Source organism: Empidonax traillii, unplaced genomic scaffold (genome assembly GCF_003031625.1).
Source record: "Empidonax traillii isolate 1590-97213 ecotype Southwest subspecies unplaced genomic scaffold, ASM303162v1 scaffold84:size2688230, whole genome shotgun sequence".
Lineage (NCBI taxonomy): Eukaryota > Metazoa > Chordata > Aves > Passeriformes > Tyrannidae > Empidonax > Empidonax traillii.
The window spans coordinates 2,066,639-2,091,419 of NW_020955277.1; the positions used below are offsets into that span (position 1 = coordinate 2,066,639).

Sequence of the window (24,781 nt, forward strand, 5' to 3'; positions counted from 1 at the left end):
TGCTTGTTTTGAAGTGACTTCCCATGTCTCTTACATGACGTTACAATTCCTCTCGTGCCAGCTGTTCCCAGGGCACTCGTTACCAACACAGACTTCGTGTTTGGGACATTCAATGCCCGGTGCTGGCAAGTGAGTCTTCGTTCCCTCAGTAAACCTTAAAACCACAGCTGGTACCCGAGCTGCACTCCCAGGAACACCGCAGCACACAGACACACAGGCACATGCTTTCACATTTCTTTTCAGTGCACTGGAAACCCACCGTATCCCCCTGCTTGGATGGGTGTTTTTGGAGAAGCACAAGCATATAGACTAAAATCCTCTGTCTGGAAGCCAGCCCGGTTTAATGAGGGCTCAGATGCACTGCGGTGAATTTTTGGCAATGACCGGGCCAGAAGCTCAATGGAGGCAAGAATCTAAAACAGGTAGAAAGTAAACAATCAAACCTGTTGTTCCAAAACTGCAACTCTCTCTTAAAACCAAAGGCACAACATCAATTAACTACAGAAAAATACTTAAACTCAAAATAAAAGAGAACTTTTAAAATATTGGTTACTGCATTGCATACTTGATGTTTGTATCCTGAAAAAGTTGGAAAGGACAGTTTGGGAATTTCCCCCTTGATAAAAGCATACTAATTTCCTTCCGTGAGCACAGCGTATACAGTTGCTTTTTATTTGGCTCCTTGTCCAAGCCCTAGTACCTGTACCTGCCATCGCTGCAAACAAACCCAGCTCTGGCAGTAGTTTGCTTAATACCATTTACTGAAAAGTCAGCAGGGGGAGCTCCTTATTTTTTGAAAATTATTTGGTTACATTCAAACCAGAAAAAATCAGATTCCCACCCCCTCTCCCCCAAGCTTTTAGAACCCAAACTGTCCTCAGCAGGCATGACAAAAATCTAGTTTTGTGGCCAAACTATCAGTTTCCCTTCACAAAGCTCGGGGGAGAGCAAGAAGGGGGTTATAAAGATTTTTGAGCACATATACCAAGTTCCACTTTGTGTGTCTAACTATAATTATCAATTTCACTATCTCCTAGTTGAAACTTTCTCCAACATATAAATGCTTTTGCAAATACACAGGTCATTTTAATACCTGTGTTTTGAAATTAAAATAAGCATTTCTCATTAAACAGCACTAACCAGGTACTGAGCCAATGCTCTTATGAAGTCATGCTGTAACACTCATCAAAAAAATCTGGAACTGGCCAGTGAGTTCGTAATTTTGAATTCTAAAGTCTATTGAGAGATAAAGAGGAGCATTTCTCACCTGTGGAAAAAGGGGTCTCTCATCTCTCTTCTTTTTTAAGCATTCTGCCATTAGTCTCTTCATAGCTTTTGGACAGTTGCTCCGTACTTTGCTGAGGTCTGGAGATAGATATCCTCGTCCCACCATAAAAATTATCTTTATTAAAGGGGAAAAAAGATGAAAGGGGAAGATGAGTCCATAAAACAAACAGTAAAAAAAGGTGAACACTTTGCAAGAACATTTTAGTTCCAGCAGAAAGTTTTCTGCTCCCAGGAAACATTATCTGGTATTGAAAATGCCAGATTTCTTAAAGCAATGCTTGCTAACCTATTCAGTACAGAGAAAAAATTAGATCTTTCCTCCTCCTCCTTCTCCTTGGAGAGATTTCTGTGAAACCTGAACACTAGTAAATGGTTACCATTTATAGCAATAACCATCCAAGGAATGGTTCTTTAGTGTCAAAAATTGTGACAAAAACAAGAATAAGCAAATTTGGCAGGAACAGAATGTCTAAAAATAAATATTCTGTAAAAGGAAATATTCTGTTTTATAAGTCAACAGCAAGTTCACTCAGAAAGGTATTTTAAGAAATACATGGACTTTGGATATTAAAACCCTTTAGCTTTTAAGAATAAATTCTGTCATATACTTTTCCAACACAAAAGCTTATTCTTGACATCTGATCACCTTCTCTACCCCCAAGAAAATCACAAAAGAAGAAGAGAAACTGTCTCTCCTCTGTAAAAGAGGAGACAGACAGGTTTTATATTTTTACATTTGAACATGGAAGGTTTATATTTTGCCTAAGGATAAAACTTAAGGATAAACCAAAGTAAACTGAGAGGAAGCAGGAAAACAAAACATAAATATGGTTAATGGTGTCTTGTATATATAAGAAAACTCCATCAAATGTATCATGTCAAGCCAAAGTCAAATGCAATGTGGTTTGAGTACAGCAGTTGCACTAACACTAAAAAGCCCTTCCAAACTAGCTAATCAAAGATCCATTCATGCTGCAGCAGGTAATCACTGCTGAACACTCAGGCAGACCCAGCAGGTGTGTCATATCTTCTACCTAATGAAGTGTAACTATTTCGTATCTTGACACTGGGGAAAAAAAAACATCAGAAACCCCTCACATCTCAAGCATGCCATAGGTGTTATTTATACTAACACAATCCTGGTCCCTTTTCAGCTTTCTCCTTCACTCACATCTGTGCTGGCATCAAGGAGGAATATAAAACTCCCATATGGTTTCTTTAGAAATCCCCACGTGCCAGAGCAGCATTTCATAGTAGAGACTTCTGTACCCTGTCCCTTACCTCTGCTGCAATGAGACTTACCATGATCTGTGGTAATATTTTCTAAATAATTGCACAAGCTGAAATCATTCAAAATTCATTATTTATGTTTCAAGTACTCTCTCTACAAATAACACAGGGATTAAGCTTTTACTTTGAACTAGAGAAAAGAGCTTATCACTACAAGAACAGTCTAGAAAAATCTGTCAAGGTGAGAGAAACTCTGGGGTGTAACAAGAATGATGCTTTGCTCACTAAGAATCTTAGTTGGGTCATAGTAGCTGAATATTTGCAACTTTGGATGTAACAGACAAGGAGTGGCAAAACTCAGGACACTAGATCACATCGTATATGGTGGTTTCACCTGCATTTTAAAATTTGTTTCAGCACTTAAATGTAAGCACCTATATCACTGGGTTCATCTTTCAAATCTTAAAAGGTAAAGACAAGACAATGTCAAATACTGTTTTTAGAAAGCTGAATCCATCTGGCCAGGAATCCAGACATCTCCCTTCTTTCAAAAGGCAAAAACAAAATTATAAAAAAGAAAATTAACAAGAAGGAGTCACTCCAAATTTGATGAATTGGGATGATGTGTTCTGGCAGATATGGAAGCAGCCTTATAAAATGGCATTCACAGATGAACGTTGCTATGGTTGCAGTTCTCAAGTACTGACAGTGAAAAAACAAGAGATGAAGACACAGAAGCAACATAAATACATCACTGCTTAGACACAGAGTAGTTTACACCAAAGACCTTGATGACAGATACTATTTTCAGATTAGACAGAAATAATGAACCAGGTATGCCTTCCCAAAGCACCTATCCCACGGAGATACATTACAGGCGTGTGGTATCATTAAGACTTAAGGATTCACGCACTCTGGAAAGTCATATACTCCATCAAGCAGGGTTTGAGAAACGCTGATCTCCTGAAATTCAGTTAGATGGTGCATGCATTTCTCAAGATCCAAATGAATATAAAACATTCAGCGAGATGACTGTTGTTCTGGTTTGTCTTGTAGCTGCACTATTATTCCATGCAGCAAGTGGAGGTGTGAGGTGGGGAGGAAATAAAGAGGAATAACGGAATACATACATAGAGGATCATTTCGCCTTTGCAGAACTATTCTAGGTTACTATTAAGTAACCTGCTCTTTCCCTAATAAGTATCCTGGCAACCAGTTCAGAAGCTGAGAATCTATACTTAAAGTAAAAAAGAACACAAAAATTACCTCAAGAGAAGTAAATTGGTGCTACGTGGCTGAGACAGAAATGTCTCACAACATCAGAATTGGAAATATCAATCACACAACACATCAGGAAGTGCACTACCCAAGGCTGAACCGATCTGTTTCAGGCTACAGCTGACTGAAGTCAATCCCTCCCCTTACCTGGTCCCTGTTGTTGATGTTCGAGTATGGTAACTGTCCAGTCATCAATTCATAAAGAACAATCCCAAATGCATACACATCCGACTGAAAGCTATATGGGTTTTTATCTTGCATCCTAATAACTTCTGGTGCCTGTATCATAAAAGGGAAGAATTAGTTTTCATTTCCTTCCATCACACTGCACCTCACATATCAGGAACAAAACATGGACTTGTCCAGAGCACACGTGCAAAGCTCACTCTTGCCTTCACAGGTTTCTGGGTGCTAATACAGAGTGGATGCTGACATGAATCTCAAAACCTATTGCTTCATTTTAGCTTGGTGATCTCTTTATTCCTCTATGACAGAACAAAATGACCTTGTCCAGGCTCAGAAGACATTTGGAAACTAGGAATATAACAACACTGAAAATAATGCCACCTTACAGAGCTTTAGGTTTTTCCAGGGAGAAAAGGAGAAAGTGGAGTTGTACAGGAGCCTGTAGTATGGAATAACCATGCTCGAATCCTTAAGACTTAAGAGCATCTTGCTTTTGGCTGAGCTAGTTCCTCTACTCCTTTGCAGTATGTTTTGCATGGCTTTTTTCACCTTCTCCTCAACACTGGATTAATTACACTCTTTTTCCTTAGCCACCATTTTCTTTTCAGTTTAAACCTCAGAATAAAGTACAAAGACACTAAAGTTTTTTTTGCTGACTACTGGAAAACATATGCTTAAAGTACAATTGAAAAGCGTTCATTTAGTACTTCGTACTACTCCTTGTCTTTTCCAGTTTAAGACAGCTTGTGTACATCAGTGTGCTGGAGGGATAGTTGTAGAAACTTTGGCCAAAGGCAAATAAATTTGTTGAAATAAACTCACCACCTCCTCTTTACATACCATCCATAGAATAGATCCAGACAACTGTTCAAACTGTTGGGATCCACTCCATCGTGATTTCACTGTAGCTAGACCAAAATCACCTATTTTCACTGTGAGGTCTTCATGAAGAAAAATATCTAAGGGGGGAATGTTAAGGGAAAACAGACAAGCAGTGCTGGTCCTGTCCTTCCTACACAAACAAAAATCAGTTACAAATTTGCAACATAAACATGACAGTTTTTACCACTGACCACCACTGGAGAAGGTGTTTGTGTAACAGATTCTAAGCAGCCAGCATAAGGAATTATGCTACTGAAGGGTTACATAAGTAATGACTGGGCCAGTGCTGAACAGACCATGGCCAGGTGGCTTTCTTGAAGTGCCAAGTACTTTCTTGAAATGCCAAGTGTGAGAAAAGCTGAAAATATTTAATGAGTGAACTGGCACAATATTTCATTACATGTAGAAGAAACCAAAGGATGCAAAAAACCCCCAAAACCTCCTATGTTATTGCCATGAAATCAACAGACACCATAGGCATCCCTTATTTTGCTGTTACTGATATTACCCTTTTCATTATTAATAATACCCCTATTACTCAGTGAAATTTCTACTTGGCAAATATTCATACATGAACAGCTTTTCAAGTCATTAAGTTAATCTTTGGTAGGAAAAAAAAAGGAACCAGGAATGTTGTCACATTCCAGAATTACATCTCTGGGAAAGGATACTATTACTCTTGAGGTCTCTGTGGATGATTGACTTGGCATGCAAATAACTGAAAAGGAATATCATAGATTAGGTGGGTTAAATAATATTTCACAAATCAGCAACTCAAGATTCACTGTATTACTGAAACACAAATTCTGCAGATATTCAAACTGCAAGGTAGCAAAACTTCAGTTGCCCATGACAGTTCCTGCAACATTCACAAGAAAAAAAGCCCCAAAAGCAAAATAAAGCTTAGATTTCCAGCTCAAATCTGACGCTGCTGCTGAATGAAATAATAATTATGCTCCAACTTCTGCTTTTCAACTCTAACTCAATATTCACAATAAAACCAACGTCAGTAGTTTTTTTCACATTCAGTGCTGAAAGTTCCATGTCCCAGCCCTAATGGTGACTGTCAAGACCCTTTGCAGGCTACTCACAGCTTTAGGTAAGGTGTTTCTAAGAGTGCCTCCCAGTCTCAGTGTGCACTCAGGTATGCTGACTGCTTTTTACTACAGAAATGGAAAAAAATGGATCCTTTGCAGACTGGATAAAGAGATGGCAGGGAACACAGAGGAGAGTACTTGCCGCACAGCACAGATTCAGCCTAAATTAGGCAACTAGTCTCCCATGGCTCTTTGTTTAGTCAATGAGATTGGCACGAAACTCCTGGAAAGGTCCCAGTTTATGTCTCTGCTTTGAATCATGCTCATAAAACAGCTTCTGCATCTCCACTACCTACAGATGGGGCCTGGGGAGATGAGCAGGATAACAGAAGGCTAAGGCTGCTTGCTGCAAACACCTCCCCACCTCTTGACTGAAAATGTAATGGAATACTTAGTAGAAAAACGGTACAATGAACTGCAATTATCATAGTGGTTTTTCAGCTGGAGGGTGATCTCTCTGATCTTACAGCAGTGCCCTGATTTTGACACACAATATTGGGCTAGTTTTGTAAATTTTAACTCAATGGTCCTCTATGTGAGTAAAGATTATTTACAATCCTTAGAACAATATAGGTATATTTTCTCCAAATACTGAAATCTGTTATTTAAAGAGCTATGATACTTATCAGAAAAGGAAAAAAACTCCTGATTCTTTTAGCTAACAGGGCTGAGCTGTCTGCCTTGTACATATCTTACAGAATTCTGTCCTTTCACTCACAGGGTGTTTCTTTTTAAACTATGCTCTACCTCCTACCATAAGATTATCTGCATTGTGAAGTCTGTAAAGACTCTACTATTTAAGACTGTATTTTGTTATGTTCCAAAAAATGCTCACAAAGTCTATTTTACTCATCAGAATAATTAACACGACCAAATGCTTTGATGATCAAGACAGGACCCTGGGCTCAGCAAAGTGAGCAGATAACTGGCCTTATTTGCCAATGCCAGCCACAGTGGGAAGGGGGTAAGAAAACATTGCCCCCAGAGCTAATTTTCAGACAAGTAATACAATACTTACTCCATGCCTTGTGCAGTCTGTCGTGCAATATCAATTAGCTTGATCATTTCAAATTTGGTCTCAATGATGTGTAGATGGTGATACAAGCTGGACCCTTCACACCATTGTGTAACAATAGCCAACTGGGGTTTTGTTGAATAACCCATGAAAAGCAGGATATTCACATGTCGTGTTTTCCTGTTTAAAAACAAATAAAAATGAATAGGAAATCAGGCAGAAGCCAGGCAGGTCTATCACATTTTACATATATATTTCCAAACAGAAGTTGGGTCAATCTCAAGTTTTACTAAGATAACACGGTAACCTCTTGCTAGATTCATTTTAATAAATTATTCCAGACATTTGCCTTTCTGATCATAATAACATGGAATAACTGCTCTGGGGTAAGCACTTGCTTCCCCCAAGCAAGCACCTTAGCACAGGACTGCTCAGAAGATACTGTTTCCGCTAGGTCCCCACAGACAGAAATGGTTTGCAGGCAGGTCTGCTTTTGTGTGACTTTAGCCCAGCTACGACATATTGCTGCCCATAAGGAAGACATCCAAAATGAAGTTCCAGTCTCAAAGGTTTCCAGGAAGGATAACTTTTTTGTTTGGATACCATCAACACACCTCCTCGACAAGTCTTCAGTTTTATTTAGGGCTTTTTTTGACAAGACTTTGTACTCTATGAAGCCAGCATACAAGAAAGGATGGAAACAGGTACCTCAGCAAGGTTACGATGTGAACTTGTTTCCAAACAGCATTTGGGAGAAACTGGAGTTTATCACAGAGATTTGACCAGATTAAATCAAACCTATTCCTAAAACGGAGCAACTCCATACAGAAAAACTTCCCAATGAACAAATGCAGGAAGGATTATCTTGGTAGATACTGCAGTAGATTCAAGGCCTGGAAGAATCCACTGTGAAATCTGAAATGTTTTCCTCACCCTCTAGGACAAGTCAATCATGTTCTTACTGCCAACAAACAGACAGGAAGAACCACATACCTCCAAACATACCAATGAGATTTTACAAAGATGAGGCACCTAGGAATTATGGAATATTTCCTAGCTTTCCCAGGGGCTGAGGAAAAATAAAGGCAGTCTTCTTCCAACGCTATCAAAGGCAGTCAGCTCTCTGCTGGTGAAACCTGACAGACCAAGCTTAAAACCTGTGGTAGCTTGTTAAGTCTATGTTGTGGTGGAAGATGGCAGACCCCTTTTATGTTTTCTTACAATAAAACACTAACATGGGAGTGCAGAGCGAGAACCTTTGCCCTCACAGCAATGCAGACTAGGACAGTTCTACGCCATGTGACTGTGCCTTTTTCAGGTTCGAGGATTTGTTGAGTGATGCTGAGAGTAACTCCTGAGGGAACAAAAAATATGCAGTTTCCTGCAAATTTGGCAAAAAATTCTTGCAAAAAATGATGCAGCATAATGGAAAAGGCACAGCTACAAGTAAATCTGCCTTGTCTGGCTCAAGGGATAGAACAACTGACTACATAAGTGCTGAAACTATCAACAACCAAAAAGGCTTGACTCCAGCTATGGGAATGCTGGCACAAATCTGGACTAGCTATGAAATACAAGATTTTTGATTTCACAAAATTCTGTCAAAATTATGTCCAAAAAATGAAGAGATATCCAAAGTACCATACCACAGAAAGTCTCTATTTCCACAGCTAAGAGCTTAGAGTTTTTGGAACTAACATTTTCCTTGGGAAAAAGGCTGACCATCCCCTTGTCACCTTGTAACTTACTGGGGATGTTTCTGCAGCACAGGCACCCAGCTCAACACATCAGGTTTCCAGAGGCCAAAACTTTCTTGTTATTTTATTTCTTAAAACACAATTAGGCTCGACAATGCTCAAGATTGTCCCTGGATGCCACGTTCTTTCCCAATAAATATTCTATCATACCGTGTTAATGGATCCTCTTTTAAGAGCAGAACTCAAAACAAATACCTCCTCTGAGAAACTACAAGCAGCATACATGAGAAAAGGAAATCAAGGAGTGACTTTATGAGAAATACAATTAAAAAAAACCTCAAAGAAAAATTAATGCTACTAAACAGAAACTATTAAACAACAGACAATATGGGCAGTGCTACAGCTGAAAACCAACAACTGGCGTGCTCTCCTTCAATCTCAAAATGTGAATGAGAGGAAAGGCAGGCCTACAACTCACACTTAGGCTTGACTGTGCTCTGGGGGCAGTATAATAACAAAAACCAGTTCTGTCTGGAGTGTTTACACATACACATATTGACAACATAGGTGTGCAGACAAACACATACGGGGGAGGGAAGAACTAGCAGTGGATACAAAGAAATAGTTATTTTTTCTGCCTGAAGTATCATCACGGAGGAGTAAGACCAATGTGTTCTAATGAAATCTAAAATTCAGTGATTAATGAGGCACAAATTTACACACGTTATTTTATGCCATTAAAAATAATCTTACCTGAGCACTCCTACTTCATTTTTGAAAGCCTGTAACTGTTGAGGTGTGGGTGCTGTAACATTCAACATCTTCACTGCCACATCACCTTTAAAACAGCAATTTTTAGTAAGTGCGACTGATACATATTCCTCTATTGAGAAAATGCTATATAGAGCATCAGAAATACTGAGGTACCCTGTTTTCTAGCTTCCATGAAATAAATCACTATAATATTTAAATAAGTAAATACTCAGTAAAACGTAGAAACACTATTCCTACTTTACTCTGAGAAATCCTATCCAAGCCAAAGCTATTAAAATACACATTTGAAATCCTCACTCATCAAGATGGATATTTTGACCTAATAACTGTTTTGTGTTTACTCTAACAATCCCGTAATTCAGAATTACAAGCAAGAGTTGAGTCTCTAAACAATATGAAGTCATCACACTACTTAATAATTAAAAATCACACTTATGGCCCTTCAGTGACTCTCCCAATTATGTTCCAGCTGGGTGACCCCTGGCAGGCAGTGTGACTTGCTGAAGAACAACTCTTTGCCATGATGGTCACATACCATGCCACTTTCCTTTGTAGACTGTTCCAAACGATCCAGATCCTATTCTTTGTCCAACTGTGATCTGCCCATCTGGTATCTCCCAATCGTCACTTGAATCTCGTCGACCAAGAGTTTTCTTTATATATATATGCAAAAACAATAAAGAGTAGAAAAAAAACAAGTGCATTAATGTCTGTGAAAACAGCTCCTTTGTTAATGATTTGGCATCAGCATTTCATATCATTAAAGTTCTAAAAAGCCTTTTTTTCAGGTATTGTTTTTGACTTCTCCAATCAGCCATACACAAAACCTCAGGACACAGCTATACCAAATTATTTCCTGGCATTAAATATTTGCCACAGCTTTCTGGCAGCGTTAAACCCAGAAAATATTAAGGAACTCTTACCAAAAAGAAAGTAATATTTACTTTTCAATTCTTATTCAATCATAATGTTAAATTGTGAATTCAAAAAATGTAGATATTTTTATGCACTGTTACATAAAAACGTGTTACATACATTTGTTACTTTCAAAGTTTATGAATCATGGTGGGAAAAGTCAAGCTGTTATGTGAAGGGAAACTGGTATTACAATATGAAGCACACCAAACATTTGGGTGCAAGGGAGTAAAAGTGAGGTGATTTATATTTCAGTCCCACAATTACTTATTGGTTCAAAGTGGTTTTTAAGTGGTTCTCCCACTCCATTATTTCTAGTTTAAAGACCTTGATCATCACCATAGTCATCTTCAAAATAATTCAGATTGCTGGGATGAAAGAAAAGTGAGAGGACCACGACCTCGTAGTATTTCTATACTACAAATATCCCACATTAAAAATGAAAATAGCTGATCTGTTTCTTACCATTCTATTTCTGTCTTCTGAGGATGAGGATGATTTCCTTTCCCGCTGGGGTCCTGGTGATTTCTGTAACGCTTTCACATTGGTTAGCGACCCAGGCAAAGAGGCGGGAGGTGTCGCAGACAAACCTGCGGTTGAGCCTAAATTTCAGAAACAGGATAATTTTATCTGTAAGAATCCAGTTTACAAGAATGCACTGATTATTAGGTGCAAGAACTGTGTTTAAGATGCAGTATCTCCAAACATCAATGCAAATGTTGAGAGGGAACAAACACATCCTAGGAATATTGTCCTAACACTAGATTAGCCCTCAAGTCTCAGAGTTCAGGAAGAGATAAGTCTATAGCAAACATCCCTGTATGGATAGTCCCCAGTCTCTTGTTCATGAATTATCAGAAGGACAATGTCTTTTTAAGTAAGAAAAAATATTTTAAAATGTATTTTTTTAATTCCATCAGTTTCTTTGAGCAGAAAAGTAGTAGCATTTTAGTTAGCAGCATTTACCTCAGAGATTTCTTGTAGCTATGCTTTTAGAAACCCAACTAATAGCTGAAATACTATATTTTGGAATCAAGACAGACTAAATGCAAATAATTGAAATGTTTTCTAGTTCAGTCTCCAAGTGCCACCTGAAAACCATTTGGCTGTTTTAAAGCTATCTGTTAGCAGAGAGCTCTTATTTAAAAATAAATATTAGACTGTAGAAAGGATTAAAAAAGAACAAGTACTTTAGTTAGCTATTTGAAGCATATTCTATGAAACACAAAAAGAACAGTATATCTGTAGCCTGTATGTTATCTAAACAAATCTGTGCAGGAAAATGTCACTAAGAGAGCTGTTTCAGAGTCCCAATGGCCCTTTACAAATGGAGCACTTAACTAGACATTGCTTTTTAAAATACACCACAATTATTCGTAACAAGGTTATGCTGACCCTTCCAATGCAAAGGACATGAAATAGGGTCAACTGTTAATTAAATTCATGCTGCTCTGCTAAACAATGTATGTCATTGTACAAGACCTCTAACATTACAATGCTTTCTCTCACATTAGTGCTCTGGAAAGCGGTGGAAGGCAATACTCCTCCTCATATTCTTTCAGCAACCCCCTTCTTAACCAAGAAGTGCCTCCTAATACCAACTTGAGTTAAAAAACTGACTTTGTGGTTTTTAAAACTGTTGCTCAAGTTCAGCCATTCAGTGCACGCTAATTTATCAGACTAAGCATATCCACCACTGTCCTCACTGAGCTAAAATTTATAAATTTAGAAGTGCAAGCACAAAATAATGACATACAGAGACATTAAAAATGGGATTCAGCATCTGTAAAACTCTGTCCCACATGATAAAGCAACAATAATGATGCATATTAGGCATCCTAACTACAACTATAATCAGCTGGAAGTCCATCCTCACAAGACCTGAAGGAAGGACTTGTGTTTATGTTACAGCCACTAGACTGACATAAATTTATTATGTAATTCATCACACATACATGGAATTAAGTGTATGTTCATGTTTCCAGAACATGAGCAACTTTCCAAAAGTTTACTGGGTTACAGACTTTCTCTGCAATAGCAAAGCTCTACTAGAATGCATTTTCTTTCGACGTAACTCAAGTCTTCTACTTGATTTTAATACCACAATATAGAAACACTAGCACAATATTCACCCTTCACCAAAAATGCTTACAGCACATGGTAGAACATTGTAGTTAATCTGTTCATAATAATACCAGATGGCCTGTTTTCCAAGTTATTAGAGTAGAATACTTCAGATAATGTTGGACTTAACAGCTTGGACTCTGAAGCTGTACGTAACGTATTCCATTCTGTAGCCAGTTTGCTGTTGGGAACACCTGTCTTCTTACAAAGACTTCTGGAAGAACTTTACAAGTTCATAAGGTGAACTGCTCTTGATACATTCTGAAACAAAAGTCTTTGAAACAGCCAAGATGGTAGCATTTGAAAACCACACTACATGCACTGAGCTGACCATTTCTACACGTATACATATAAACACAAGAATTTATGTTTCATGCTGTTACTCAGTAGTTGGTTTCTCCAGCATATAAAATCCCACCGAATTTTTGGGGGATTTTGTGCAATACAACAGATCCATTGACAGCTTAAGGCCTGAATTACCCCCAGGGTCAATGACATGAAAATCTGTCTTATTTTACACAGTACAGGACACAAATACTGTTTCAGTGGAAATCTACTCACTAAATAAAAACTACATGGTCTAAACCATCTAGGACCCCAATGTGATGTCAACAGCACATTCTCAAAACAAAGTATTTGTTCAAAGTTGACAAAACACATTACTTGAAAAGCTTGTGACCTAACAAGATATCAATGGAAATGTTTGCAATTCACATTTGATTTCCTAGATCACTTCTCAAAACAAAAATATTAAATACAGAAAACTGTTACAGCACTGAACTGACTTAAACTGAACAGTCAAGGAAATTCTAAGTTAAGGACATAATTTTATCTTTAAAATCACTGCAAGGCAATCCAAGGACCTTTGGTTAGAAAAATTATGCTAAGGTCCACAGAAAAACCTCAACTATGAAATTCCTTGCTTTTGAAGATTTAAGTCAGACTTTATTTATAGTCATTTTCAAGCGTGTAAAGGTGAAAGTGAGTATGTGTGAAAAGCACATTCAAAGCATTCCAGCCAGGCCAAGCAAAAAACAGAGGTGTTTTGATAAACTCACACACTTACATACACACGGTGTGAGGGTGAGGCACAAACAGCATCTGTGGTTTTACTTATTTTGTTTGGGTGAAAACAAGAAAGAAGAGCCCAACTACCTCTGAACACTGGGCCAGGCTCAAAATCAAACACTATTTCACTGGGGACAGAATGAAGGAGGGGACTGGGAGTCCGGGATTGGTATTTCCGAAGACAGCGCATCAGCTGGTTCAAAGGGGCTGTTAGAGAGAAAGAGACGGGCAGGCAGAGACAGAAAGACAGACACATAGAAGAAATGAAAGAAGTCATGGGAAATAACTAGGATGCTTTGACTCCTATTCATAGATCGCTTCTGAACTTTGAAGGAAAAAAAAAAGTCAATTACTAATAACACTGTTTCAGGAGTGGGAATAGCCAATTGTTTTCAGATGCCAAACAGACAGTTTATGACCAAAAGTTAAACCAACATGATCGCACAACATTTAAATGCTGGACAAAATGGGCAAAACTGTGGAGAGCCACACCTATCAACACATACAAAAATAGCTAGAGCTTAAAGTTTAAAGCTAGAGTTAATAGTTTAAAGGAAATTTTCTTTTTCAAAAGTGTTAATAGAACATAATTAAAGACAGCTCCATCAAACACAATGCAGTAGGCAGGTAGCATTCTACCAAATACCAGATTTGCATGGGACAAAGAAAATCAGTGACAGCCCACAGAACTAAATCTTAGAGGTCAGGAATGAGTGCACTAAGGTAATTCAGACCTAACTTATGGCTGAAGCAAGCTGTAATTAGAAGGAGACTGTCATATGCTTGCCCTACTTACTACTTCTCTATTTCCAATATTTCTATTTAATTATTATATTCCTATGAATATAATACAGCACATACGAAGCCCTCTCAGGACTTCAAAGGTCAGTGGGAGACATGACTTAACAGACCTGTGCTCAACATGTGAAGAAAAATAAACTTTCTGGTACTATGTTTGACTGAACTGCGAATTAAGGCCGTATTTTACTGAAGGAAACATAAAAAAATCTGGCTTTAGTGAAAGGTCCTGGCAACCTGCTTCCAAGAGTAGCACAGGCATGCAGTACAGCAAAGCAGCAACTTCAGCGGGGCAGAGGGGGAGAAGAACTGGAGTATTTCACTGCTTTAGGATGCAGAAGTTCATATGGAAGGTCCATCTACCGTGTTGGTGCTTTTCAATAAAAACCCCTGTTGTTTCCATGGGTGAAAAGGTAAGAACAGGTGTAAAAATCTTTGAGAGAGACTTGGGAAGTTATAGTGTATCTGTGTGCAGCCATGTGAGTGAATGTGTGCGTGTGGGTGTGTGTGTGAGAGAGAGCAAAGAAGTGACGATGCAAATTAATTTTAAAGCTAAAAAGAACTAGATTCTGTTTCAAATTGTTTTCTCCTTCCATCTCCCCCGCTCCCAGAATGACCAGCAAATGACTCAAATCTTTGTGAGACAAATACTAAGTTCATGGACAAGCAAATGTAATTCACTTTTTGTTCTAGTCATATTTTCCTTTGTGCCTGTGTTCTGTAGAAGGAAGTAGGGTAACGGGAAGGGACAGAGCAGCTGTGCAATTAAGTGTAACGCAGTAGTTAGTTTAAACACTACTTACCTCCCTCGCCTCGTAAACCCTGGTCTCTAATCAATTCCTATAAAAAATTAAAAAAAAAAATCTGTATTTAATTTAGGTATTAAGATTTAGGTTCTGGAAACAATTGATATTGATCAATTTGAGAATCCATAATGTCATGTGTTGCCCATGAAATAGAAGTGGTTTCCTATCCTGACTAGGAGCGACTCCAAAAAACTTACTTATAACAACTACTAAACTTCTCAAAATCAGTTGCTTTAAAGTAGCATCTCTCAGTAGTAGAGCGAAATGTACACTACCCAAAATAGATGCTGACATGAAAATACTGATTTAAAAATGCAGCTGGCCAAAACGTATGAAGAAATATCGAACCAAATGTTCTAGTTACCCTGTCTGTGGCACAAATGATTTGAAGTGTCATATTAGAAGCTGGGACATCAATTTCCTGTACTGAGGTACATCAGTCAGATGAGTCCTGCTCTGTTTTTTTCTTGTAACAACACACCTGATTTGCATAGCTAGGTGCACTCTGCTATTCTCAGAAATGACTACCTGCAAAAGGTTTCCTTTGCTTGCAATACACTGTGAACCGAGAGGATCTTTTGCAACTAAAAGCAAACTACACGAAGGATTTTCTAAACAGAAGAGAAGTGGAAAATTCTGTTTCCATCTGTATTCCGACATTTTTCATCACAGAGCTTTTTTTTCTTTTGTTACACAATTATCTTTGTTCCCTTTTTTGTTACACAATTATATTTGTTCCCTTATACACCTACGCTGCTGCTGAAGGCGCTGGCTATGCCTCAGCTGCACCAGTGCCATATTCCATATGTAAATGTCTACACAGACACAGTCTCAAAACTAACACTTCACCTTTCCATCAGCTCACATGCAAAACAGATTTTGTGCCTCAGTGTCCAAGCAGACTTCAAGACTACTCAGCTGACAAATGAATAATTTCTAGAGAGAAGACTTAAGGGTAAAATACAAGCTGCATATTTTAGCAAAATTAGAAAGTGGTTGTTGTGACGAACGTTTTGAAAGGTATTAACTGTCATTATACTAATATTAACCACTGTTATTAGTTATATTTCACCACTCAGAGATTTCAAAAGCGTGGAAAACAGGTTAAGTGTAGCTGTTCCTGAACACTGAAGGAACGCTCAGAACAACATATACTGGGCTCTTGAAATCCTAGGGTACTATCAGTATATCTGAACTCAGCTTAATTTAATAATTCAATTTTCTTCATTGCCAGAAATGTTACTTGGAATACAAATACTAAATATCTCCATCTTGCATAAAAATGTGTTTAACACCCATTAAGAGCATTACTGGCTACAGCTAAGAGCACAAGCCTTGGGACTAATGACGGAAAAAAAAAAAAGCAGTTGTTTGGGGCAAAATGTTTCTATGAAAATGAAAAGGACAGAACTGTCAAAAGGCAGTTCTCCTTTTGGAGAATAGGTTATGTGTATTCTTACAGCTCTCAACAGGAAAAATGAATCTATGAAAAAAATGAAAAATGAATGATCCTTGAAGACTCTGATAGACCACTGAGGATTAGCTTAGAAACACACTTGTGTGCACATGATAAACTTAATGCACTGATATTCAAAATGAACCCATCAAATCTACTACTCTTGATCTAATTGTTATTAATACTTACATCAATATTGACTGGTTCAATGGTATTGATGTGGACGTTGGGAGCTGAAGAGGATCGGTCGCGTTGCCCAAACTGATTCCGATGGTCTTCATCTGCTGGTCGGAGGGGCTGTGGGATTGGAATGGATTTTGAAGGAGAAGGACTAGGGAGAATTGGTGGTCTGAGAAACAAAGTCAAGGAAAAAGAGGATTTAGGTCTACAAATGGCTTCAAACACTGCATAGTGGGTGTGGTAAGTCCTTTTCAACTATAATAATACATACATAAAAAAACTGATCTAAAGGCCTGAATAAAAACAATTCATAATGAACAATCTCTACTCCCCTGTGATCAACTGCAACAACTCTCTGCTGCATAAACTACCTAATTACATGGCTGTGAAGAGTTCTGAGTTAAAACAAAACAAAAAACTCTACCATGCCATACCAAACTAGTAACAATAAATCTCGATTCATGTAGCCCAACATGCACTGCAGATAGAAAAATACTCTGCAGTTTCCTGAATCAATGCAATACAATACACTCTTTTATATGGTAACCCACTGAGAACTAAAAATGCTTAACATCTCACATCAATTTTACAGTCAGAAAATGTCACAAAACAAATTGTATGGATAGGATTACTGATGAGTAAATATAGAGTGAAAATTACATCTGGTCATTCAACCTAACTGATTAATAACATGGTCAAGTATTACTGATACTAAAAATAACATGGCTAATGTACTATTGATAATAAAAATAAACATATCACCTTTAAACCTCAATCTGTGGGTAATAACTTTGAATAGTGCAACATTTCAGATGTTATTTACAGTGCTATAGCTAGGCATTGCCATAGGTTTGACCTGAATGATAAGTGTTCAGACTACCAGAAAGAAATTTAAAACCGGCAGTCGTAAATGTAGATAAAGTCTTTAATTTATGATATAATTAACTGAATATTTAAAAGACAAAACATCTAAACACTTGGGTTTTTGTCGATAAAAAGGCAGAATGTCACTTCTTTGGTTATCCAATAACTTTGTTAAAGTACAATAAATTGGCAATTCTCTCTTACTCTAGTCAAGGTCAGTCCCTGTTAAGTCTAATAATTCAATCTAATGGATATAAGGCAAAAGATGAATGAAAATATTTGCCAGCTTTGTCAAAGAAAACTTTGTGTTAAAGTATACATGGTATCTGACAACAAGGTTTTTAGAAGTTGGGGTTTCTCTTGCAAGTTCTAAGAAAGGAGTGGAGTCCCCCACCCATTCAGTGACTCACAGATGAATTACTATGCCCACAAAGGCAATACCCACAGGGAGAAGCTTCAGAAATAAAATGTATGGCACATATAGCAGTGATAGGTCCTGGAGCCACCTCCTGTAAGTAAACACTCCTTGGCCTCTCCCAAGGTATTTAGAGGCAACAAACATTTCCAACAGGATCTCCTGGCATTTTTTAAGAATCAGGTCTGCTTTAAGCACTACTATCTTACCTTTCATTGAAGAGTTTATACAGTTTGGCACTGGTCCCAGAACTCAGTGCTATCTGTATCCTAAGGACCTGTCATCTTTTCCTTCCTGGCCGACAATGTCACAAAATTGAGATTGGCAAAACAAAGCGCTTGCAAATTAACGCAAGCAACAGTCTAGTAAGTCTTGCAGTAAAACACACATGTTTGGGAAGTGTGGCAGGAAAGAGGTAGGGAGTTTAGCCATGCTAATTAAAAAAAAAGTTACCTATTGTAGTATGACAGAATATAAATATTGGGAATGCACTCAGTCGACATTTTAGGGCACTCTATTTTCACGTTTCGGCAAGTGTGTCAGATGTCGCACAAAAAAATACAAGTAGTCTAAATAGTGTCTCAGGCTGGCCAGTACTGGCATTGTCTGGATAGCTAATTCCTGCTCAAACTTCCTGAGAGTTCTCTGGCAATAAGGAAATTAAGGGAGATGTGTAAGAACACCCATCAGATCACTGCAGTGGGAGTGCGCGTGTGACACTATCTGAGCTCTGCCACACGATGAGGACAGAAGCAACCAGATTTTCTGTGATCATCAATATGACAAGAGAGAGAAAATCAGACTGAAAAAACATTGTTTCAATTACATCCTCCTCTGAGTCATAAATGGTCATCTGCTGCTTCTGTATTTCTGGGCACAGGTCACCATGTCCATCATGTTGCTAGCACAGATAATGTGCTATGTCACAAATATTTGAAAACAATTTGAATAGCTTTTTCCACTCATTAAATTCTAACAGAGGGAAGTCCAGTTCTTTAGTAAATAATTACTGGCTAATAAAGAATACAGTTTGCTTTTTTTTTTCTTCCGTCTCTGAACTATTATTGTGAGGATCTCTGGGCTTCAGACACCAAGAATCCAGAGACAGGAACCTCATAAGCACTTAGCTGTGTACTCCATCAGAATTTTATTACTGAGTGTCCTTGGGACACGTACAAAAAGGTAGGTTATTTTTGCTAAATGGGAATTTTGCTTGGAGAAAGGAACGAGTGAAGAGAAAGGAACGAGTGGTTTGCTGGCCAAGATGGCCTACTGAGATCACAGGTTCAGAAGATATTACCACCAGCTTCTGCCTCTGTGTGGCAAAAGCTATATCTTGATCTGCATTGAGATCTTGATCTACTAAAAGCACGTCACCCCAAAGAATGTGGCAATCCTCTGAGCTACCAAAAGTCTGTTCTTACAGTAGTCCTGCACTTTAATTGCTCTACAGGAGCAGAAGTGACACTGGAGCTAAAATGACCAGCCATCACCATTTGGGAGAAGGGTGACATGTCTATTCCAGGCCAGTCCCAAAACTTGATCTGTAGGCTATGGGAAACACATTGGGGAAAAAAAAAAAAAAAAAAGAAAAAATCTTGACCACTTTTTCCCAGCCTCTTAGGTGTGGGCATTCCTTCAACAATGATTCTCAGCTTCTGAGACAACAAGCTGATAGTTGCCAAATAACCTTTCCTGGCAATATGACTGAACATGCTTTTTACCTTGGACCATGCATCTGGGACAAGTACATTTTTCCCTCCCTTTTTATCAAGACAGAGCAGAAAGAGGTTTTGTCAGGAGACAAGAAAAACTGAATATACGATGTAAAATTTTTATACCCTTTCAGCAAGCACAGCAAATGCCAATGTGTCCTCAGATTTACTAGTCCACAAAACTGGATCCACAGGAAAGAGTAAGGTAACTCAGAGAAGTGTCCACGCACGGTACGTTATATATGAACACACAATTTTACAAAATCATATACAGTACCTCCACCAGATTTTAGAAATTGTAATGATATAAGTTAGTTCACTTTACAAAAATGAAAGAAGATTTTTATACAAACTTTCTGCAATCTCTTTTTACTCACCAATGTGATGTTTCATGATTGTTTAAGAGCTGGTCTACTCAGGAAAGATTTTTCTTAAAATATGTTAGTTTGGGCTTCAAGGTTTTTTGCTTGTACTTTTATTTTGCTGCAGTTGGGCAAATGTTTAAACTGAAAATTCACATTCACCTAGCTCCAATTATGGGGTGTGTGCCAGTTCCTTTTTGAATGGACTGTGAGATTTTCTCTATCCCCCTTCCAGCCTGAACAACTACATCTCAGTTCAGCCACAGGGCTCGGTACTGTACACACTACTCACCTGCAGGTTGCACACTCATACCTAGGCCACACCTAAAATGCATATTAAGGTACTTTTTTTGATTACTTTTGTTTACACCAGAGTATGAATGGATTTGGTTTTTTTTTACTGCTGTTAATGAAAAACACAGTGCACTCCCATTTTCAAGCAGCTTCTAAGGACTGCTAAGGATCTGGGATACAAGGGTATTTCAGCTACACTAGCACTGTAAATTGCTGAGGTCAAACAGGTTCTGATTTAATTATCATGGTACTGCACAGATATTGCCAGAAAACATGATTTTTTTCCCCCCCCAACTCTGCAGCCTGGAAATACTGAATAACCTCAAATGAAATGGTGCTTTGGAGAAAAGGACAGCAGTATCAGTTTGTAACTACAATGTGAAGATCACTCTAGCAGCACCCTTAAGTCAGTCTAAAAGTAACATGAGACAGATCTGTAACAGTCATTACCTCATAAAAATCAGCGCAGTTTGCTATACCATGATAACTTGTTTTCATCCATGCTGGCTTGTAGGTGAAAAACAACCGCCAGGATTATCACAACAGTGTGCATTTATTTATACTGGCCTTTGGGCCAAAATTGGAGCTGATAAGCCTAAAATTTCCAAAAGCTTCATACACCAAGAAAATCACGCTGCTGTCATTAGTCCTCCAAACCAGGTGTCAGTTCACTAGTGTGCTCTTCTAATAAAGTTTTGGAGAACAAGAGGTTTCCCCCACCTGTTGTACGGGCTAAAAATGATTTTTCTAAAGATTCTGGTACCAGACCTTTTCTGCTTGGCAAGAATGCGTATCAAGTTGCATGCTGTAGGAACTTTGGGAACATTTACATGGAGAGGCCTGGGAAGGATTCTGCTGGCATCTTTAGGGGAAAATGTCATTGTTTTATGAAATAAAACACAAAGCTTTTGCTCACTTAAACACCATCTAAATGGATCTAAATGCCATTGTAGTACTAAGTACAATATTGTAAGACTGTGTCTTTCCTTCCTTGGCTTTTCAGAAGCTTTTCTAGACATTTAAATCTCTTCAGCTGAGGCAGAAGGATCAGTGAACATTTGGAAGACAGAAAGGAAAGCAGAGGTGTTTAATCACAGGCTGGAGCCTGCTCAAAGGCAGGGACTGGCAAGTTTCCAAGAATGGTGCACCAGACATTCCCTCTTTCTTCCTCCAATTTAGAAGATGAAGCATATTGGGAAATGTTGTTTTTCCAAGAGCCAAGATGCTGCCAGCTTCCCTACCAGCAGTGTTCTGCCTGAGCAAAGCAGACCTTTTTGGGCTTTCACCAAATGCCTGCCCCTGTGCTGTTCCAAGTCTGACCACGTGCCCTTCTTACACCACTCCACTTACCCTGCTGTGAGACCTGCCTCATGTGTGTGCTGAGCTTTGTCCAACATCACAACATCTAAGAGAACAGATCAGAGTTGAAAAAGACAAGTTTGGAATATTCTGAACAGCTAATCTCTCCCTTATTCAGGTGTCTGAGATGGAGGGAACTGGGTTCACAGAAATTCTGTGCTTTCCGAGCAAAGATACAGAAGAACCTTTATGACACTGCAATGAACAAAATGAATACAATGTATCATATACAGTTTGCTTACTTTGATTTTATTGCAAATGGCTCTCCTTAGGAAGACCTACACTTCTTGTATTTCTTTCCAGTTATAACTAAGATGGCTGCTTTAGCTCAAGAGGAATGTGCAAATGGAAAGAAACTAAAATGGGACACAAGACCTCATGCAGAAGCTGGACACACTTTCATAAGGGGTTCAGAGATGTGCAAGTGGGACAATATGTGCTCCCTCATCTTTGGGTGGAACACCAGGAGGGACTGCCTAAGGCTTGCAGTTGGAAGAATGAAGGGCTACAGGACTGGATTGCTTTAGGATGTTACACATGACCACAGTGAAACAGTTCTCCAGCATGTTTAGCAGCTTTTGCATCACGTCCAATGGTCTTTTCCTTTAGGTCCCTTTCTCTTTCACACTTTTCCATTTGATCCCTTGACAATGTCTCAGCATGTCACACACGCCTTTGCTCTCGAGCTTGTCTTGCAACACAAACTTCCTTTCTTTGGGCACTTTGCCTGCTGCTGGAATCCCTTCACAAGGCTAGAGATGAAGAAGGATGTTTGCCTTCTCTTTCCTCAGGTTTACCAAACGATTAGTGACATCCCCTTCCTCTGTGGGCTGTGCCATGCAAGATGCTAGGAGAACAGAGAAATCAAAGGAACAATTATTAATCTAGTCAGTGTTATTAAAGTGCAAGTTCCTCACATTTTACATCCCATTGCCCAGCTCTCAAATTTCAATCCCTTATTCTCCCTCCCAGACAAGATAACCTCAAATGTCAGCCCTTTTTTTTGTTCCAGTTGACCTGTTGTCCCAAATTGTTGCAATACCCTTTAACAAAACCACGGGTAAGTATGCTTTTATGGAAAAGGCCAGTTTAAGTTCAGACAAATTAACATTTGCACAATTATGTTTTTTAAAAGCAGAGAAGTATTACTAAAGAAAGGCAAAAAGATACCTGGAAAAAGGTATGGACAGTGCTATACGCTCAAATAATAACATCTGAGATAGTTCTGAAAAGGAAATAATCCACACACAGATGCTTGGGGAAGATTGCCTGACTAACATGCATATTATTTACAAACACCAGCTGATAATCATAAACCATTTTCAAAATTAACATACTGCAGGCATGATGTATGTCTTTTTTTTTTTTTTGCTTGTTTAACAAAGAAGTGTATGGCAAAGCAAGAAAGCAAAAAGGAGGAAGCCAGACACTTTCTACAGCTTCTGCAATTACAAACATTTGCAGATCCAACACTTGGGAAAAGCGTCTTAACACCAATTGGCAAGTATATTTAAATGTTAATATTTTTATATATGTCAAGTTAAAAACCTTAAAGCATTAACCAGTTTTGATTTCAGCTTTTCCTTTGCATTTTCACTTCACAAAACTAAGACTAACTGAAGTCTTATCAATTAAGATACTCCATACTGTTGTGTCCTCATGAACTGGTAAGAATGGACTAATGTCAGGTAAAGACAATTAAAAAGTAGAAAAATTTAGAGTATTAGGATTATGGTTATAGAATGCCTTTGGCATCTGCTGCTGTTTAACACAATTGGTATGAACAAGTTTTTAATGGATTAATAGTTCTAGCCTGGTTATAATTTCAGCTGTACCATGAGAAAGGCAGAGCCTGCTGCACTTAGGAGAACCATAACAGCCTTGTCCACAATCTCCTGTACTAACATTCGTGGGATATAAAGGCAACATCTGCTACCTGGAAGAAGCACTTTTGAATTTACTTGAATCTGCAGGTACTACATAGTACAAATAAGAAGATAATCTCTGTACTTACCAAATTAAGTTCCCTCTGCAGGACTATCAATCTATTTTCCTGGGAGGCATCATATTTGATCTTCCATAAAATAGTCTTGGTTGTCCAGAGAATTTATCTTCTAGTTAAGAGTCCACAGGTGCCTGTGTAGCTTCCAGCTTGTTTCTGCTTTAGTCTGGGCACAATGCTCACTAATCCAGAAGAGCCTCTCTGACAAATTCAGCTCAATTCCATGCAGCACACATGTCCTGAGGATAGTTTTCTGAAGGCTTTTGTATTTGGTGTTCTTAATAAATCTGCATTAGGTTTCTTGACTGTGATACACATCCCTAAGTTACTCTTTCCCAGAGATTTGTTCAACTACCTAGTGCTGGATGGTGGCATCGATCTCTTTGCTACGGGGTTTCATTTAAATATGGTCACTTATCTCTTCAAGGAGAAAGAGTCCAGAATCTTTGTTGGAAGTACAGGGGGGATGGTCAGTTTTAGAGGTCTAATTTTGCAAAACCTGGAGCTGCAGCAAACAGATGCTACTGGTACATCCCAACATGAACAGGAAGAAGACAGCTGGTCTGGAAGATACTAAAGCAATGTGTATGTGGAAAAGCTACTAAAGCAGTATTAGGAACCTGGACTTGGCACATGTTCACACCAACCTTACAGTGCTGTGGTTTATTCTGAAACTGAGGTATGTCACTTCAAGGCAAATAAACTGTAGTTTGATAACCAACTAAAAGAATTTGTGAGGATATAGTTTAGGTTTGTAATAATTTTAAGTATAAAATCTTTCCAGTTTAGACCAGGTCTAAGCCATCATGTAGAAGAAATCAGTTTAACAGGGAAGGCCTCAATTCTACAAACAGTTACATACACATTTAACTTTGTTTCATTACTAATTTATATCATTCCTGTGAATGACAACATTCACTTGTTTTAAATTAAGCATAGGTGGATATATTTGTACGACAAGTCAGATTACAAAAACG

At 38.4% G+C, this 24,781-nt stretch overlaps 1 protein-coding gene and 1 long non-coding RNA gene across 2 annotated transcripts in view; both read right to left on the reverse strand.

The window, feature by feature from the left end:
- BRAF (B-Raf proto-oncogene, serine/threonine kinase) overlaps nucleotides 1–24,781 on the reverse strand; it is a 76,855-nt gene that overhangs the window by 6,037 nt on the left and 46,037 nt on the right. The window contains exons 8-18 of the mRNA XM_027881184.1: nucleotides 16,803–16,962; nucleotides 15,155–15,191; nucleotides 10,827–10,963; nucleotides 9,982–10,099; nucleotides 9,426–9,510; nucleotides 6,979–7,155; nucleotides 5,535–5,581; nucleotides 4,822–4,940; nucleotides 3,943–4,074; nucleotides 1,268–1,402; nucleotides 260–413 (exon numbers count right to left, since the gene is read on the reverse strand). Coding sequence (XP_027736985.1) covers nucleotides 260–413; nucleotides 1,268–1,402; nucleotides 3,943–4,074; nucleotides 4,822–4,940; nucleotides 5,535–5,581; nucleotides 6,979–7,155; nucleotides 9,426–9,510; nucleotides 9,982–10,099; nucleotides 10,827–10,963; nucleotides 15,155–15,191; nucleotides 16,803–16,962 — 1,301 coding nt within the window. The remainder of the gene's footprint in view (nucleotides 1–259; nucleotides 414–1,267; nucleotides 1,403–3,942; nucleotides 4,075–4,821; nucleotides 4,941–5,534; nucleotides 5,582–6,978; nucleotides 7,156–9,425; nucleotides 9,511–9,981; nucleotides 10,100–10,826; nucleotides 10,964–15,154; nucleotides 15,192–16,802; nucleotides 16,963–24,781) is intronic.
- Nucleotides 20,733–24,523, reverse strand: LOC114056186. The gene is made up of 2 exons (XR_003570943.1): nucleotides 23,817–24,523; nucleotides 20,733–22,649 (listed from the first exon to the last, which is right to left on the reverse strand). It is a non-coding gene; the product is annotated as an uncharacterized LOC114056186 (long non-coding RNA).